The sequence below is a fragment of the Takifugu rubripes genome, chromosome 15 (assembly GCF_901000725.2).
Source record: "Takifugu rubripes chromosome 15, fTakRub1.2, whole genome shotgun sequence".
Lineage (NCBI taxonomy): Eukaryota > Metazoa > Chordata > Actinopteri > Tetraodontiformes > Tetraodontidae > Takifugu > Takifugu rubripes.
Genome location: NC_042299.1, coordinates 3,814,474 through 3,832,057, shown reverse-complemented (window position 1 = coordinate 3,832,057; position 17,584 = coordinate 3,814,474). Strand labels below are relative to the sequence as shown.

The window sequence follows — 17,584 nt, the reverse complement described above, 5'->3', positions numbered from 1 at the left end:
GTCTTCAGTCTTAAAGCCTGTGCACAATTGAAAAGGTGAACGATTCCCAACCCATTCTCTCTGTGTTCTCTTGTTTGCTACACATTCATTGTTTTGTTGGGTTGTGGAAAAATATAAATTTGTTTTACTTGTCTGAGGATTTTTAAAAATGTATTACTTGAATTACTTCATGCTACTGTGGAAAAATATCCAACAACTTGATTACGTAAATGTCTTCATCTCCCCACTGTCAGATATACTTATTTATTACCAAGACCTATCATTCCCCCTCCCAACCACCCTACCACCAAATCACAAGTTGTTTTATTCCTGTGTCTTGTTTTGGGTGCTTTTTGTTTGTATGTTTGTTCTTTGTTTGTTTGTTTGTTTTGATGTGTCCATCTCAAACAGCAGATGGCGCCATTGGCGTTTGTTTGCTGCGGCAGTGAGTCACGTGTCAGCCCGCCGCGCGCTCCACTGTGCACCTGCAAGGAGGAGGAGAGTTTGGATGCTTCGGTGGAGCTGGGGAGACTCTTGTCATTCGAACGCAGCGGAACTTTTCAAGTTTTAAGAAGAAAACCTCTCGGTATTTCGGCCAGGAATGGAGCATTCGACAGCCCGGATCTGCTGCCTTCTTTTGACTCTCCTAGCAGGTAAGTTTGACGGCACTAAACCGCTCAACTACTTCAATTCTTTACTTCATCGACGGCGAGGACGGTAGTGGTCAGCCGCGTTCCCAAAGAATGGCAGCGGTGGTAACTGGCTCGAACAAGCCCAACAGTTAAAGCCTGACATCTGGGATTACGCCTTAATAGCGTCGAGACAATCTAACATATCTATTTGTTTGGTGGAGACTTAATCGCAATCTGAATGCCTTGAAGAGAAATATTTGATTAGAACCCAAGGTCAGAATTGGTAGCTAGCCCACCGGTAGCCAACTGACCGACAAAAAAAAAACATTTAAATTTGATCAACTATAAAAACGTCGAAATCTATGTTCAGGCCGCTCCCCCCCCCCCTCCAGTATTTAATCATTTTGATTTTTTTTTTTTTGAGAAATGCTCATGAGAATGGCTCTCGTATGTGGTTAATTAAAGTTTTCTTACATCCTTTCATGACTGAACTCCACATAGTTTGGAAAAATGCTAATGTAATTAGTATAAGTAGAAAATCCCACGTTCTTTATTCTGAATTAATGATGACAGTGTTAGATTCACATGCTATTTGGTTGCAAGTTGGGATTTCTGTCTGTCTGTCTGTCTGTCTGTCTGTCTGTCTGTCTGTCTGTCTGTCTGTCTGTCTGTCCGTCTGTCCTCCTGAAGTATGTATTTCTGCCTGATGAGTGTTTACGGTATATTTTGTGCCTATCATCACGATAGCTTAATCCGATTTAAATGTGCGCCCACAGGGCTACAAAGTGCTGCTCTTTCTGTCTGCCATCTGCTGGTTTTGCTGGACACCCCCACCCTCACTGACCCCCCCCCATCCCCCCAAAACCCCTTACCCCCACTGGCCATGCCATGTTATTCCGTGGGGAACTGGAACCCACGCCTTTAAGTTTAAATCTGAGGTGCGGGGTTGCCAGTGTGATTGCAGTTTTGTGTCTGTGAATGAGGGTATGAATCTTAAGTCACCAGTGATAACTGGTACACTTAAAGCTGCAGGAATCGTGGCAGAACCTTAAAAAGAAATCGTTGCTGGTCAACAGGTTCTTACTGCTAGCAGTAAGACTGGGCTTCCATGATCCTGTTTGGAGTGTGAATCCACAGATGTACATTTTGTTAGAACCTGCGTGTTGGAACTCATTTCACTCACCAGTTCTGTATCGAGCTCGTCGGAGGTCTTCACACCTTCTGCTTCTGACCATGAGCTGCAACCAATTTATGGAAGTGTGCATCGTGACTACAGTATTTAAACATTTAAATAAAAACACACTTAATATAGGTTGTACTTGCAGACACACAGTGTTATTCACCTTCCTGGTGTTCAAGCGCAGTCAAATATTGAAGCTGCGGCGCCTCCAGATGAGCCGTGTGTCCCTGTAACAGTGGATCTCACGATCAATATTGTCTAATTTATCCTGTTTAGTCACCAAATTCTTTGATTATGGAACATTTAAGATTCTTTGCTAGCTGGTATGTCAATTTACTGAGACATACTATACTAATTTTAGGCTGGTTAACATAAGTTGAGTATTTTCTATGATGCTTAAAAACGCTGAAAATCAACTGCTATTGTTGCAACCGGGCATGATGTTGACACCTTGATCGGCAGAAAATATGTCTTTGTTTAATCAAAAATCCTTTGCTTCAGACCAACCTGCTCTTTACAGACTGCCATATAGCGTTTACACAGTCTGTTACGCCAACTTTTCTCTCGTGATGGGTAGGTTGTAGAGCTGGTTTGGGCTCATTAACATTTTAATGGCACCATGGCTTCCTCATTTGAGTATCATTCCACCTCAGCAGACAGGAACAGTATCTGCCAGACTCATAGCCGTCTTTTTACTTGGCTAAGAATAAACAATAATGTGCTGTCCTCTTTAAAATGACAAAATAATGAGGGCTCCTTCTGTTGCATTCTTTACTCTATGAGGCCACAAGCCATTCTCTGATCAAAATCTGAATAGTTGAATTTGAAGAACTACCATAAATTGGCTGGTAGCAAGCTAATGTTTCAGAAATACCATTGCTTTTGACTGAAATCATTAAAAATAAACACATTCTTGATGCTTTACTTCTGCTTCTCGACTGGTTCCTCTCCAGATTGTTCCATTTAAAGACTCTGCTGCTGTCAACAAGTAGTATATTTGAATAAAGGCTGTGTTCCAAGAGTAAAGCCAGTAATCATTGACAAACAGAAACCTGATGGGGCTCTACACAGGCGCAGAATACACTTCCCTGATAAGTCTTTAACCAAAGGCTTTGGTTGCTTAGTTACCCACTGAAAAAACAGACAAGCAGATCTAGGGAGTGTACTTGGTGTGTGTGCGCTCCAGTTTCTCTCGAAACACCACCCTCCCCCATGCTCGAATGTACAGTATATACCAGACCTTCTTCCAAACATGGATGGGGGTTGTTTATTTTTATTGAAATTGGTGCCTTCATGGAGCCTCTGTAAGAATCTCTGTCTTCAGCGCCATCAACGTACACAGTGTCAATAGTACCGTTGTTGTTTTTAATGTTCAACAAGTGACTTTTAGTTATTTTTGTGATTCTATCCTCAAAACGTCCATTCACCTGGATTATTGAACTAACTAATCCTTCACTGCATCTGCAGAAACACTTGGATTAGCTACAGTGAGTGTCGTTTATGTGCACATGTGTATCTCATGTTCATTTCTGATACCATCAAGGGATTATGGGGTAAAAAATGTAGATTATTTAAAACCAGGAATCCTTAGTGCACGCTGTGATGTTATGTATGCATGTATATATGGTATTTATGTGCTTTATGAGACTTTTATTAAACAAGCATCAGCTTTCCTAGTTTACCCAGAACTCTGTTCTTCGCTCCAGTGTTTATAACAAGCACAATGGTCATGAACTTTGGGTAGTGACCGAACGGACAAGATCGTGGATACAAACGGCTGAAATGAGTTTCCTCCGCAGAGTGGCTGGGCGCTCCCTTAGAGAGGTTGAGAAGCTCAGTTACTGCAGGTCGAGAGGAGTCAGCTGCGCTGGCTCGGGCATCTGCTTTGGATACCCCCTGGACGCCTCCCTAGGGAGGCGTGCTAGGCATGTCCCACCGGGAGTAGACCCCGAGGTAGACCAGGACATGCTGGAGAGATTATGTCTCTCGGCTGGCCTGGGAGCGCCTCGGGATACTCCCCCAAGAGCTGGAGGAGGTGTCTGGGGTGAGGGAATTCTGGGCATCTCTGCTTAGGCTGCTGCCCCAGCGACCCATTCCCGGATAAAGCTGGACGAGACGAGACGTTGCAACTTATCAGTTGCCATAGTCCATCAGTTCAATAGATTGTATTCGCTTTATTAGAGGCATTATGTGGCCTGCTCATGTGCCCTGCATTTATCATAGTCTTTTCCATTCCAGCTGTTGTGTAGCTTTTATACAGCTAAAATTCTTCATTTTTAGGTAGCCGGGAATTCTAACCGCCACTTCTTCATCGCCAGACAAATTTCAGTCATTTTACATGTTGTATGGTGCTCAAAAATCACCTGTACAAAAAGTTAACACCACCAAAAATATGTGAATATCAAATATGTAATCCCAAATTTCTTGCAGAGGCTGCTTTGAGTCCTTATCTCAGCTCGGTAAAGAAACAATGACAACCATTAACATGGTTAGACTCATGTACTGGAAACCCAGAGCCAGTACCATTGGCTGCATGCAGACCAAAATACCTTTGGGGTCATAAACAATTGTCATGACCCAGGACTCCAGGGCCATTACTTGCCTGCTGTGGACTAAAATGTGTTGCAGCCAGTTTAACCTCAAAACAAGCAGCCGCCCGCACTGTCTTGAAAAATAAAGCAGCAACGTGGAGAAAAAGATGACACTTGAGAGCTGAATCTGATAAAGAGGACGATGGAATATTAATATTCACAGCCGTTGATGTTGATTTTTTAGTATGCCTGCTTGGTACGAGCCTTGCGTGAGTCCAATCCTGTGCACCAAGATGTGGCTGTGAAGCGTTTGTCATACCACCCAGCTTTTCCCTCTTCCGTTCTCCCTCCATTTCATAGCTAAAGTACTGAAAGAATAAATTGTAGCCTACTAGGGAATGAGTAGCAATGATTAATATCAGTGCTTGTTTCGGTGTCCCCTTAATGGCTCTGCAGCTACTCTATATTCAGTGCTCATTTCTTTTTTATAGGTATCAGGTAAAATGGCCTTCTGGGTTGTCTGTGCCAGACCCACAGTTATGGTCCAATGAATAGTCTGTATTTGATGGAGCGCAATTGTGCCTTGATGTTAAAAAAAAAAAAAAAGCTGGATAAAGGGCATTTAGTCTGTATCTGTTTCCGCCACTGATGTACCTAAAACCTTAGGGTACGCAAATGTGACAATGGACTACGTAAAGACCTTTTTGGTGCCCACCTTGCCTTTCATTTGTCATTTATCTAAAAAGAGAGGGAAAAAAAAATAACACCCCAAAAAATATTGTTGCGTTAGTCCAGCTAAAACTGGACTTGGGCATGTCTTTTACAAGCGGGACAACACACCCAGATAATCTGAACAAAAGTTGATTTTCCCATACTCGTGTACGGACCAATCGGACTGGAATAGTAACAAGCTGGAAGAGTCCAAAGTGCTACCTACTGGGGACCATTCATTCATTTCTGTTTATTTATTTATTGGCATAATGCTTCGTCAGACTTGGGGAGAACTCACGCTAAGCTATTGTACCATGCCTGAGCATGTTTGCCCTCTTAATGCCTGGCTTGTTATATCATAAACATGCCTGCTCTTGGTGTCAGTAACCTACTGTCACACACAGTAATGCCACTCCACATATACTGTGTACATATAATCCACCTATGTTCTGGTACCTGTAGGATGTGTGACGCAGAGAGAGACAGAGAGATAGTTGGTTAGCAGAAGTGCTCTGTGGTTGGACGGTATTTAAGTTAATTTATTAGTATGATAAAACGCCTGAGGGCTTCCTTCACCATCATTTACACCTACAATGGAGGAGTTGGCGAGCAAAATCCATAAGGGAAAACATACGTTGAGTCCCCTGATAAAAAAAAATAAATATATATAGATATATATGTAGATTTAATTTTTCCTCTACCTTAGAAGCCTCAGTTTATTTGAAATAGCTCTTGCATTTTTCTTTTTAATCTAGTCCATTTGGGGTTTTACATGACACAATTAAGCCGGCGCTCCCATGTTGATTCTTTTATAACAGGTATGACAGGCAAATCTATTACAGTTGCGTGTAAAGTGTCTGAACCCTATGGTCTCTAAGCTGCAAGAGACATTTAATTATTATAGTGCTTCTCGCCAGCATGTGAGGAAATCAGCATCTGGCCCATTTGGCCAGCAAAGAGATGAGATTGAAGTGAAAATAACTACATGACTGACTGGATTATGACTGTCAAAATGCATATTACAGCCCAAATGTAATCACAAGTGCTGCTTTAATAAGCAGATGATCAGTGAAAAAAGGCCTGAAACCGCTTTAGAGCAAAAGCAGCAAGATGGATTATGGTATGGCGTAGTTTCAGAACGAATGTTACGCTTGTATTGTAGAATCGTGAAAATCTGCTGCGACCACACAATGTTCCCGACCATTTTATCAGTGACAACATTTTGCCTGTAAATTATTTGTGATCGCCTGAAAACTTCACAAGCCTTTTAGGGTTTGGTTTTGAGGAGCTCTGATCATTTGTGCAATCAGATGAATGTTTTTTGTTGTGTTCCATTGTAGCGTTGAAGCCATTCTAGCATTCTAGCCATTGTGCCTTTATCAGCATATTTAGTCATTATCGGTCATCATTCTAAATGTAGGAGCTACTGCTGGAGGGGGTGTATTGTAGTTGTAACACAAACAACTTTAACAATCCTTATCTGATGCACAGTTTATTAAAAATAAATAGAAACAGTGTTACGACCAAAGCTGCATGTATCCAAGAACACTAAAGCAGTTATTTATAAGTGCACCTGTCATTACACACACACACTAGAGTGTGTCTTAGTTGCAGGAACAATCAGGAACTGAGTAGTTTTTGCTTAGGGTGTAACCACAACTAACGTTTTTTCCAGAGCTCGAACCACTGAGTGAATTCACTACACCTGTTTTTAAAATCACAATATAAAATGAACATAAATAAGATTAAATGAGAAAATAACAACAAAACAATAATATTCAAACAATTAAGCACTAAAACCAGCAAGGGAATGAAAGTTAAGAAGAGTTTATGAAAGGGACAGTGAGAGGCTTGTCTCCTAGGTGATAGGACGCCTGTCCACAGTCTGGGATGGGCAGCAGAATCTTATCCACTCTTGAGTTTCCACTTCGACTTTGGTACCTCCGGAAGCAGCTGATCAGCTGACCTGAGGCACCGGGCAGGCTCGTAGGGATGTAGTGGCTCAGAGCGGTAGAGCAGGGCAACGCCATTTAAAGATTAACAAACAATAATTTCAGCATCAATTCTAAAATGCACAGGGAGCTAGTGAAGGGAGGCCAGGGAGTAACGTGCTTCCTCATACCTTCCTTATACTCCAGTTAAGGGGTGAACAGCATCATTTTGCTAATTGGAGACATGTGAGGGAGGACTGGCTGGCACAGAAGTGCAGTAATCCAGCCTAGCTGGGATGAAGGTGTGGAATATTTGTGCTTTTGTGCAAGGAAGATCTTCACCTTTACTAGCTGCCTAAGGTGAAAAAAGCACCAATATTCATCCAATTTAAAATCACTCTCCACCTGAAAACCCAAGTTGGAGCCTATTGTCTTAAAATATTGTGCCAAAAGGGCCCGAGCCCACAGGGGGATTCACAAGAGCCACTGGGAGCAAAACTGATTTCCTTTAATATGCCATTTTTCACTCTGTCAAAAAGTTCTTTCTGACATTTTCTCTGAAGGTAATTCCTCCTTTTCAAATGTTTGAAGCGTTTCTTGAACTTCTGGCTTTTCAATTCTGTTAGACAGCTTTTATTCTTTTATTCTGTATCGAACTACACTTGTGCACAACATTTTGTATTTGTATTTACTTTGTCGACCAAAAGCTTCATGGAATGTTGGAATGAAGGCTCTGCGTGTCAAGGTGTGTTTTTTCTCATCAGCTGGGAAAACTACATTATGCAACATTCTTTTAGTTGCCACCACCTTTGAACAAATCTGTCATACTGGCTGCTCCGTTTTGGCTCATTTGGGCTCGCCTTGCTCACATGATTTGAAGCCAAAGTTAGCGTTGCAACATTGTTTCCCTCCTAATTTCTACTGCATCTACCTTGTATTGTTCCTCCCAAGGCTCACGGAATGTGTGTGTGTGCATCTGTGTGTTCTAGTGATCCCGCCTTCCCCCCTACGGGTTCTCACTGTTCATCCTGCAACCAAACAAATGCGCTTTACAGCTTGTTCTCATGGGCTGAGACCAACACATGCACATTCATGCATACTGAGCCCGGCAAAATGATGGAGTTCATTTTCATCTATCATTATTAATTATTTATTGATTATTGCCCCAGTCCTGAATCGGTTTCACCTGCTTTTGTGTAAATGCAACCAACAACAGCTGGAAAGAAGGGGCAGTTAACAAGACAACCCCAGTCAGGAATGGGTTTGCAGGTGTTGATCACCATTTTCATTTCCTTTTTCATTATATCCTCTATGGGTGTTTCTTGGCTAATTTGTGCACACACGCAAACACACACACTTACCACCAGTGTCCTCGTAATGCCATGAGACAGGCCAGGACAACGGGAATGGTGAAGGATGACCATAACCCAGCAGTGTGATTGTTATATTTTCCTTTGTGCAAGGAGACAGAGGGAGCACTGCTACAGACCTATAAAATGACTTTCAGCAGGCCATAAATGTGCCGTTTCCTTCCAAATGGGCAAACGCCTTGAAGGGGGCATGAAGTCCCTGTGTCCACAAGTGGGGTCTGTGCACACAGATTGGCTCCATGTGTCACATGGCACCAGATGCCACTTACTTGCAGAAACAAACCGTATGTGAATACGGGTAAGCTGTTTCGCAGCAGCTTTCACATCTTTGTCAGGTGTTCACTAATCCCCTGTGGGGAAACCTTTTCTTTTGTTAAATGAGAAGGTGTCATTAATTATTGAGGAATCTGTCAATGAGAACACACTCCAGTTGTATTGTTAGTGTCTTGTCTTTAGCATAAAAAAGGACACCAATGCGTCTTTAAAATGGTCTGTCTCCCTGCATCTTGGTTGGTTTTATTTCCCTCCTGCATTGCTGAGGCTGCCCATGGCAGTACTATCAGGCTCGAATCAGTTTTATGGCACAGCCAGCCCATATTGTCCCCATCTGACAATGTGCCTGAGCGTCACACACCCTGAAGGACATTTGTTTGTTTGTGTGCTCACGTCTTTGTTTCGACAGATCTGAGATATAGGAGGTTCTTATCTGACTCCTCAGGGTTCTTTAGATAAGAGTGTGTGTGTGTGTGTGTGTGAGTGTGTGTGTGTGTTGGATTGGCTGCAGTTGATTTTTACTGGAGAAGTGTTCAAAAAAGATTCAGGAAGAAGCTGGCGATTAATTTTATTCACTTAATCATTCTAATGAAAATGTATTCTATAATATAAGGAACATATTCTGTATTTAAGAAGCGCTAATCCCAAGGACATGGCCCAGGAGCCCTGTGATGAAGACCTTTTAATTAAAGTCCCATTAAAGATTGAGCAGACATTGGTTTGTCATTACTTTCCCCATCTCTTCTCCCTCTGTCCTTTAAAAAGCCCTTATGATTGCTCTGCAAATTTATATATCTGCAATATCATAAAACAGTGCAATAAAAAGACATTCTCTCTCTCTCGCTCTCGCTCTCGCTCTCGCTCTCTCTCTCTCTCTCTCTCTCTCTGGATAGATGGATAGATAGATGGATAGATAGATAGTCACCCCATAGACTCATCTAAATTCTGTCAACTGCTTAGACATTGAAGAGCAATCCCTGCCATCTGTCACACTCATCATTTAATTTTCAATTACCGGTATGTCAAAACAGCCTTTAAGTCATTGGCACTTAGAAAAAATGGAAGACCTTTGGAGCAGTTAGAACTTTGAGCTGCAGGAGAGTACAATTAGTGTTGCCAACAGTCCTGTTTTGTGGGAGTTAGAGATAAATAAGTAATGTGAGTAAATAACCCGAGATGCACGTGTTCTTCCTGGAGCACCAAATAAAGGTTGGACCATAGGGCTGGGCGGTATACTGGTTTCCTGGCTTATACCGGTATCATTTTGAAGGCGGTATGAATTTGAAACAATAATGTACAACGAACAAAGTTTTAAAAACATGGCGGGGGAGATAAGAAGGTGCGTTCTATCTGTGGATGGAATTTCTGAATTTTTTTTTCACACTAAATCAGTGGTATACATAATATTCTTCAACATATATGGAATATCTGTGAAATGCTTCTGTAGTATAATTAACATTTCTCCTGTGGTCAAACTAACAAAGGTTTTTAGCCTTTTTGGTTCTCCATTATTCAACATTTTTTTTAGTGTAAAATAACATTATCAGAATAAAAGATAACCTTTCCAAAAAAGATAAATCTTTGTTTAAGAAACTCCTGTCCTGCTTAAAAAAGTATAAAGTGACAGAAAACAATAGAAAGCAGAACATTTCTGTTATAGTGTATTTTGTGCAAGTACAAACAAAGTTAAAAAAATAAGGAATTGTACACAATATTGTTGCGTAGGAGGGAGGCGTTTCCCAGCATGATTGGGCACATTGTGTTTGTGGATAAAATTTCAAGTTATTTCTGTTAAATTAAAATTAAATTCTGTTAGTTAATACCCACAGCTATTCTCTGTTATGTGTTCTCTGTTAAATTTACAATGAACTAGTAGTTTTAAATTACTGTTATGGAAATAAGCACTTTGACACCATAAGAAAGTCATGTTTGGTCCGTTCATATGAGGTCTATTCATATCTGAGGCTGATAAACGACATTTCTGTGGTGGAGTGTTAGGGCTGGCAGCTGGATTCCGTATCGTCATAGCAGCTGACCAGCTGATGGGTCACAGATATAAAATCCATGGTGTTTTTTTTTGCCAATATTTTTGAAACTCTTACTCTTAATTTACCAAAAGCAGTGTTTTAAATGTAAATGGCTAAATTGTACACAGATTACCTTGAATTTATGAAGGTAACACCAACAACCCTTCTCGATACCTTCATAGGGAAATACTGCATGATGCATCATAACACTTCCAAGTGCCAACAGAAATAATACTGCTTATGAGATTAAATCTAGTTTAAAAACCAGCGCTCATGCCGTTGCATGAATTTTTCATCTCCAATCAATAGAATGCTGGCAGAGTTTACAAAGCAATAAATCACCTGCCACATTATCATCTGGCAACTCTTTGGCCTTGTTATGCTTGTGTTTAGCTCGCGTTGGTATTGCATCATCTGCGATAGACATAATATTATTTCAGTTTTTCACCATTGTCGGCTAGCTACAAACATCCCACGATATGGCCACACTCTCATTGGCCCTGATAATATGCAGGATCCAGCTCACAGCTCACATATACGGTACTAGAAACCTTGTTGCCTTCTTGTTGACGTTAAGTACGCACCATAGAGCCTGAATGACGCGACCAGCACTTGTATATTTCTATGGGCCCACTCTCTGCTTTCCACAGATGTGTAGTGTTTACAACATGGAGTGCTGACAGGACAGGGGCCTCATGAACAAAGCGTAAGGCTCACATTCAGATTTATCAAAAGTGATGACCTTAGAAATGCGCGCTGACATATTTATCTGCTTCTAACTCCACATTTTTCTGTATTTTTTCAACTATATCACTGGATGACTACTGAATAATAATAATAATAATAATAATAATAATAATAATCAAAGGTGGGTAGAAAAGAGTTATATTCACTCCATCACATTTACTTGATTTTCTTTTTGAAAAAAGAAATACTTCTGAGTAGGTTTACTGCACTGCACTTTTTAGTTTTATGGGGTAGATTTGTGAAGAAGAAATGCTACGCTACACTGGGCTACCCCGGAGCCGTTACTTCTCTCTATAATTCTTATACAATGATATACATTAGTTTTTAGTGTTCGATTGATGTATCAGCGGCCGATAACTCCGGAACTCCGTGCTCCATCTGGCCTGCTTGGACAAATGTATGCAAATGCTTTGGGGGCTCTTTGATCAACCTCTAAATAGATTGATGATGAGCAACAAATCGCTTAGCAGCTGGATCAGTACCTACGGGAGCCATTTATCGACAGACAGACAGACTGGTCTGCTACTGCAGTGGTGGTAAAAATGCATCCGGCTTCTACCTTCCGGCACCACTGGCAAGAAAATTCCTTTCTAAACCTGCCTCCTTCTGTTCTGAGTGAGGCAGAATTGAGTGAGATTGACCAGATCTCTGAAAAAGAGAGGAATAATCTCAGGGGAAAATGCAGAGCATCTCTCGCATTACAACCCGCAGCTCTTAAACAGAAGTGTAAAGTAATTTTAAAAAATTTTGGATTACTTTTCCCAGGAATGTCACTTGTACTAGACTACATGCTGCAATATTTAAGAGTTAAAATCGTTCATTGTTGTTTTTATTGTTATATATTAAAAATTTCTACTTTCTTATCGAACTTTTATTGTTAATTTGGTATTAAAAAAAAATCAACATTATATTATATTATATTTTTCAGCCTTAGTTATGTTTAGCTTTTGTCAGACCACCAACCACATCAGATGTACCAGCAATAATCACATGACTCCGTTTTACCAATCAGACGTAGCCATGCTGTCACATGACCACACAAGCTGTGATGGCATTTACTGCACAAAAAAAAATCACCTATTATGCAAACAAAGTGGATTGCAAAGAAATGTGTTTAACATATTTATTTCACATAAACAATTGAACCAGTGTTTGTGAGTGTAATTTTAAACTATTGTGCATCAGCTTTGTATACCAATACTATTTCACTCTCAAAATGCCATCACAAAACTTCCTTAGTTCTGCCTTTATCATTTATTTTTTAGAATCAGTAACTATGCATTTGTGCACAAAGACAACTGCAACAACACCTAGATGTAAGATTTGGTACTTATTTCATTCGATTTCATTATAATTGAGAACATGTTCATTTGAATATGTTTGTATGTATAAAGGTAATGTAAAGAAATGTTATGCTAGCAATCCACAGAATGGCCACAGAATGGCATGACACGCATCCAGATTGTGAACCATAAATATTGTCAATGTTGAAGCTATTATTGACAACAGGTTAGGTCAGTTCTGATTTCTGTCTTCAGCTACTTTATTTCTCTCTGCCTTTCCTTTTTTTCTCATGCCGTTTGTACCATGGCCTGCTTCTCTTGGGAATTGGTTGCCGGGAGACAGGATTCACACCCTATTGTATGTTAACAAAAGTGGAGGGCGGGGGGGTTATAATCAGCAGGACCAGAGAATCTGAAGGCTAGAGTGGTTGACAATCATGTGTATGTTGGACAGAATTATTGACAAGGAGGAATAGAGAAATTTAGGGTGGGGGTGACTGAATAGCAGTAGGGGCACTGGGCAGGATATGCTGACACATTGAATTCCTTTCTTTCATTCACAGTCTCCCAGTAACCATACTTAAATGTGCTGTGTCAGCCACTGCACTGCAAACTGATAGACTCTCATAAGGATGGCAAACAGGGAATGATCAGGAATGGAGACGGGTCTTTAATTATGCGGCATGTGCTTCCACTAATGCACTAATGTGCCTAGTTGATTTTAGGAGTAGTATATTTATTTTACACCTTTCCGTAGATCGAATGGTCATGGTCTTTCTTTTAGCCAATTACATTACCTTCGATCATTATTAGTCTTAATAAAGAGGTCAATTCTTGGATGAAGATAAAGAGATTAATCCCACACGGGAATGAAACGTCACAGCTGTAGAACCTCGCAGCAGCAGGTATTTTTTCACTATTGCAAGGGACAAGATGGATAACTAATAAAGAAGTATACCAGTTGAGAGAATCGATCTGAAGAATATCCAGAAACAATAAAAACAGTGATTATAACAAAAATAACAAAACATAGTGATTTTAATTATCATCGCCTGTGTGTGTAAATGCCAGAAGATATTACTTCACATTTTTCAAAATTGTGTTTTTTGTGTGTGAGCATTTGTGGGTATATAATCTTCGGCTTTGCCAGTCTTGGTCCCAGACAGGCAGGTTTGTTGACCAACAGTGGAAATATAAGCTCCTGAAGTGGCACTCTTTCTTCCATTTATTTCATTCTGAATGGAGGAGACGTCCCACACCCCACATAGCTTTCTTTCTCTCTACCAGAGCTGTTTCCTCTTCGCTCTAAGCGACTTAGAAGAATACCCTCGGTACGTTAAATGAATGATCGACACCGCTTTCCATCATGAAGATGCCAAAATGTGTATGCATTAGGACAGTGATTGACACCCATCTCAGTTTTCCCCCTATTGCTTTACAGCTTGTTCTGATTGAAGATGGTGAATTGTAACCTCCAAGGGTATCTGTCAAAATCTGTGGGGTAAAAACCAGCCACAACAGCAGCAGCAGCAGCAGCAGCAGCAGCCAGGAATAAAACCGAGTGCTTTGCACAGATATTAAGTGCTTGCAGGCATTGTGCTTCAACAATAGTGGGTGTGGGTGAACTGTCAGACCCTGTGTGAATAATCCTCTGTAGTGTTGCTTTTTATTAGTTTGGCCATATTACCCTATTCTTAACTAGAAATTTGAAGAAGAAAAAGAGTGGGATTGATATGTGAATTCATACCCGCTCTTCTTTCTGTCTGTCTTTCATCATCTAAATCACTGCAAAATATATATTTCGGTTTATCAGATTTATTTGGAATGCTAGTCTGCCCTCCTTTACTTGCCATATTGTCAAATTACTAAGCTAATAACCTGTTGGGTGAGGAGAAGACAGGGAACAGATTCTATATTGATACAGTCCTGTTTGACATTGAACATTCAAGTGTTAGTATTTATGCAAAGTGGCAAATGTAGTCATGTATCTAAAAAAGCAAGTCAATATTTTGGCAGTCTCACGATAATTCCTGCACAGTCAGTACACGAAATTAAATCACTAGATTTATTTGTGTTTATATAGAGGTATCGTCAGTTCCATTATTGTGGTACGGTTTCATCATTGTGCTTTTAAATGGGGCATTTTGGCTTTGCAGTGTGCTGTTTGGAAATTTGAGCTATTTCATTCCCAGTCCCCTTTAGATTGACGAGTGTGTTTATGTAACAGTAGTTCTGTAATCAGACATTAGACAAATGATGATGAGCAGCAGTTAAAGCGTTAAACTGGCTTTTGGAGCTGTTTGAGTCAAAATAGTGTTATATTGCATTCACTAAAATGGGTGCCAAAAGGTGGTAGCTGTGGCTTCTTTTCCATGTTACAATACTTGAACAAGCTGGTATATAATTACTGCAAATGCTTTCTGCTGCTTGGCCAGCATAATGAACATGAACTATCAGCCCTCACACATAAACAAGACCAAAGCTTTAATGCCCATCCTCTGCATGCAGTTTGAGTTAAAATTCACTCACATCTTTAATACGTTTTATGTGCGCCAATGAGCATATAAACTAAATGATGTATCTGACATGGGTGCAGTTGTGTGGTTATCTTAATGGAAGCCTCATTTTAGCTGACATTTTCCCCCATGACTTTAGTGTAGTGTAGTGTAGAATGTTCTTGTGTTTAGGATCATGTTGCTCCTGTCAGACCTGCCAGCTGGATGATGACACACTGTCAGAAATATGTAAAGATGAAAAGACAGAGGGATTTTATTGATTTATTTTGACCAAGGACATAATATATTAAGTTAAATTATGTTCTGGTGTTTTGTTGGGTTTTTACATTTCTTGCATTTCTGCTGTATTTTCTTTGCCAGAGGGAAACCCACTATAACTAACTAAGGAAACATTTACAGTCTGAGTGATGTCAATCTTGTGTCTATTTATTTTTATTTAAAAATTCATCATCTACATTGTTTTTTTTCATTAGATGTTCTGAAATTTTGTGTGTGTTTGTGTGTTTTTCCAGGTTTAGCCTCTGGTCTTGAGATTACAACCACAGGGCCATCATCTATAGAGAAGGCCAGTGGTCAGAGTGTGAAATTGGAATGCCAGTTCACCCTGGCCTCTGAAGATACTGGACCACTGGATATTGAATGGAGCTTAATGGCCTCGGACAATCAGCAAGAGGACAAAGTGGTATGTGTTGTTCTGATTTTGCATTTGTCCTTTTTATTGACTCTCCTTTTGACTGACAGGCTCTAGCAGACTATATGAATGGTATCAAAACTTAAGCGTGGTCTTGAGCTTTTAGTGGCTAACATTTAGGTCTAACCAGCTGCAGCTGTCTGTGACTCTGCGTCAGAGAAGTCCATGGCAGCAGAGACATTAAAGCAATCAATTCTGTGGAAAGAATCTCTGCAGTGCCACTGAATTGTTAAGTGTACAGATCTTCCTGAAAATTGTCACCATAGGCAACTGATAACCACTTATCCCACATCATATGAGATGCTTTTTTTAAAATCAACAAATCTCACTTTGAAGAAATCTACCATACTCAAAAAGTCTCGAAAGTTCATAATTGGATGTAGCACTGACTAAAGCAGTAGAACCTAACAAAAATGCCGAGGCTGAGGATGCTGAAAAAAAAAAAAAGCAGAGTTATTTTCAAAGTTGGGATATGAAAGCACATTCCGCATTTGTCTCCTCTCTGATTGGTGCACAACACACACACTTTCCCAACAGTGGACTATCTGCCTACAGTTTTCAAAATGGCGCCTCAGTTTCCAGTCATTTTCAGATAATCAAACAGACAGACACACACACACACACACACACACACACAGGAAATTGCTATTCATATGCCCTTGATCCCACAAGAGGCACACATTGAAAATCTCTGAGGGAGTTTTATCTGTACCCAATTCCGTTTCAAGTTTTAGGACGCACAGTTTTAAATTCTTCCACCACAAATCTGAGTGTGTCTATGGGAATGGTTGCATTACAGGATCTAGTATTGTAAATTATTAGTACTTTACATAGTTAATGTAAAGCTAGAAGACAGTACAGATTTCAGTTTTTTCCCCTGTGCTTGGTTGTATTATGCTGGTTTTTATCTGCACAAAAAAATGCTGGGTTTTAATCAGACCAGGCATCTTTCCTCTCGACATTTTTGTTCTTCTTGACCTATCAAATCTGCTTGTAATACACATTTATCCACACACTAATTGATACAGCCTTTAGCCATTATGTCGTCAGGCTGAAACTAAATGGTTTGTGATTAACTGCATATTAATTCCACAAGGCTGCTTTTATAGATTGTGATAAAGCTCTGATAGCAGGCAAAAAACTAAAGTGGATGAAGGCTAAACAGTGCCAGCAGTAATTACCATGTGAATATGGCTCTCAGTGCCTTGCTATATTTCAGCTGAAAGGCAGTTGTCTTCCTAATATTTTGCAATGGCAGTGAAAATAAGGTAAACAGACTGTAACCTGTTTTATTCATAAGCAGAGCTACATGCCCACTACTGAAAATTATGACTGGAATTTTTGAGGTCGCTGACATAGTTGGGAGGATAATACCCATTGATGAAATTGGCCATTTTTGTTTGCAAATTAGCTGCAAATGTGAATCATCGTGGCCACATTTTAATCAATTTCTATATCCTCAGTGTTGAAGGAAACTTAAACCATTTTCAGGCAGTGGTTTAGAACTGTGACACATTTTTAAACTTTCTCGATGAAGGCATCAGAGGTCCTGTTTAGAACTGAGGTACTGCTGCTTCCTGCTTAAAGGTACACTATACGATCAAGCTCAACGTCACTTGGTTCGAAGTAAATATCTGCACGCACACTGACCCTCACCCCTCTCCATCTTATCCATGATTGGCTGGAATGTGATTTGTTATATTTGGTGCACCG

The 17,584-nt window shown here is 40.2% G+C and overlaps 1 protein-coding gene across 1 annotated transcript in view; it reads left to right on the top strand.

Moving 5' to 3' along the window:
* Positions 1-464: 464 nt before the first annotated feature.
* Positions 465-17,584, top strand: part of cxadr (CXADR Ig-like cell adhesion molecule) — a 28,473-nt gene continuing 11,353 nt past the window's right edge. The window contains exons 1-2 of the mRNA XM_011619762.2: positions 465-632; positions 15,693-15,862. Of these exons, the coding sequence (XP_011618064.1) occupies positions 581-632; positions 15,693-15,862 (222 nt within the window). The 5' untranslated portion in view covers positions 465-580. The remainder of the gene's footprint in view (positions 633-15,692; positions 15,863-17,584) is intronic.